The sequence below is a fragment of the Etheostoma spectabile genome, chromosome 17 (genome assembly GCF_008692095.1).
Source record: "Etheostoma spectabile isolate EspeVRDwgs_2016 chromosome 17, UIUC_Espe_1.0, whole genome shotgun sequence".
Taxonomy (NCBI): domain Eukaryota; kingdom Metazoa; phylum Chordata; class Actinopteri; order Perciformes; family Percidae; genus Etheostoma; species Etheostoma spectabile.
In genome coordinates this window covers 1641595-1643022 of record NC_045749.1, presented here as the reverse complement: position 1 = coordinate 1643022, position 1428 = coordinate 1641595, and the positions used below count along the sequence as shown (strand labels likewise).

At 41.1% G+C, this 1428-nt stretch overlaps 1 protein-coding gene and 1 long non-coding RNA gene across 2 annotated transcripts in view; one reads left to right on the top strand and one right to left on the bottom strand.

Annotated features, from left to right (window-relative positions):
• The window catches only part of arfgef3 (ARFGEF family member 3), an 83306-nt gene that overhangs the window by 8309 nt on the left and 73569 nt on the right, over positions 1 to 1428 (top strand). Inside the window, 1 exon segment of the mRNA XM_032541139.1 lies at positions 962 to 1102. Within this exon segment, the coding sequence (XP_032397030.1) occupies positions 962 to 1102 (141 nt within the window).
• LOC116705192 (uncharacterized) overlaps positions 1 to 1428 on the bottom strand; it is a 19741-nt gene that overhangs the window by 7579 nt on the left and 10734 nt on the right. The window lies entirely within an intron of this gene.

Here is a 1428-nt window from a genome sequence, read left to right as displayed (position 1 = left end):
ACAAAGAGAGTACTGTACAGTAGGGATGAACGATATTGTGTTTTAGCATCGACATTGCGATGTGAGCATGCGCAGTAGTCACATTGCAGGATGTTGCGATGTTGATGCTAATTCTTTTTTGCTGCTTAATAGAAAAATAAACTTCCACCGTTCTCCTTTTACTTGATTATTACCGTCCGACTTTTCCCAGGTAGCCATGCGGGCAGCGTGTGTGTGACGTTAGTCTGGGGGATGTGCATAGATTGGATGGATTGTCAGTGAAGCTACAGTAGTCAGTGTTTTATGTGCGCTGCAAATACGAACTAAATCACCTGATGTATACAACATAATCACAATGTCTCCCGTCCATTTCCCCTGCAGAAAGCTGCTACCAGCCAGGCTGAAGCTAATAATGTTAGCCTTAAAAAACAAGTTACAAACTAATGTTACGGTAAAAAAATATCGTATGTCAGTTTTTTCCAATATCATGCAGGCCTACAGTACAGATTATTTCTCTAGCAACTTTTTTATTTGATCCTCTATGTATCTGGGCCTGCATTTTTTAATCTGTAGTTTGCCACATCAATTAAAATTAAAAGGATAAACTTTGTAATCTTCCTTTTTCACAATTAATAGGGATTAAAACGCACCCTTGTCCAATCAAAACAAGTGAAGGTTTTGTCAACCGGACAAGCAAAGCTTGGAGACTGTAGATACTTCTGTCTAATCAACATTACTGAGTCTGCCCATACTCATATTTTTGTATTCAGCAATAGCCTGTAATTGCCCCTACAGTCTTGATTTAACTTCTTGTATACCCCTAAAGCTGGTTGCAAACACTGAAAAACGGTCAAATATGGAGAAAGAACACTGCGTGCACCAGCATCACCTTACACTATTCTGCATGAATACAGATTTATTTGGACATATGATATGTAGCCAGTCTTTGAAACTCTCCCTTCCTTTCCCTCTGCCCGATCAGAAGCTCCTGTGCGAGGACAGGTTTTTGGGGGGAGTTGGCATGGAGGTGGAGGTCCTGGAGAAACAGCTGCTCAGCCAGATGTTGGAGGCCATCAGAGTCACCCCGTCCCTCCATGAAGACCTGCAGGTGGAAGTCATGAAGGTAAAACCTGTGGACATAGGATCGCCCAAATCCCCATCTTAGCTCCTAAATATAGTCATATAATAATAATAATAATAATAATAATAATAATATATGGCCATAAGCCTCGGACAAGAGTACTAGACAAGAGTGCAGATGTAGAAGACCTGTAAATGCTGACCAATCAGAGCAGATTGGGCTTTTCAGGAGGGGGGAGGCGCTAAAACAGAGCGTTTGAGACAGAGGATGAATTAGGGCTGGGCGATATAGAGAAAATCAAATATCACCATATTCTTGACCAAATACCCCAATGTCGATATTGCAACGATATTGTATGGTTGACTATT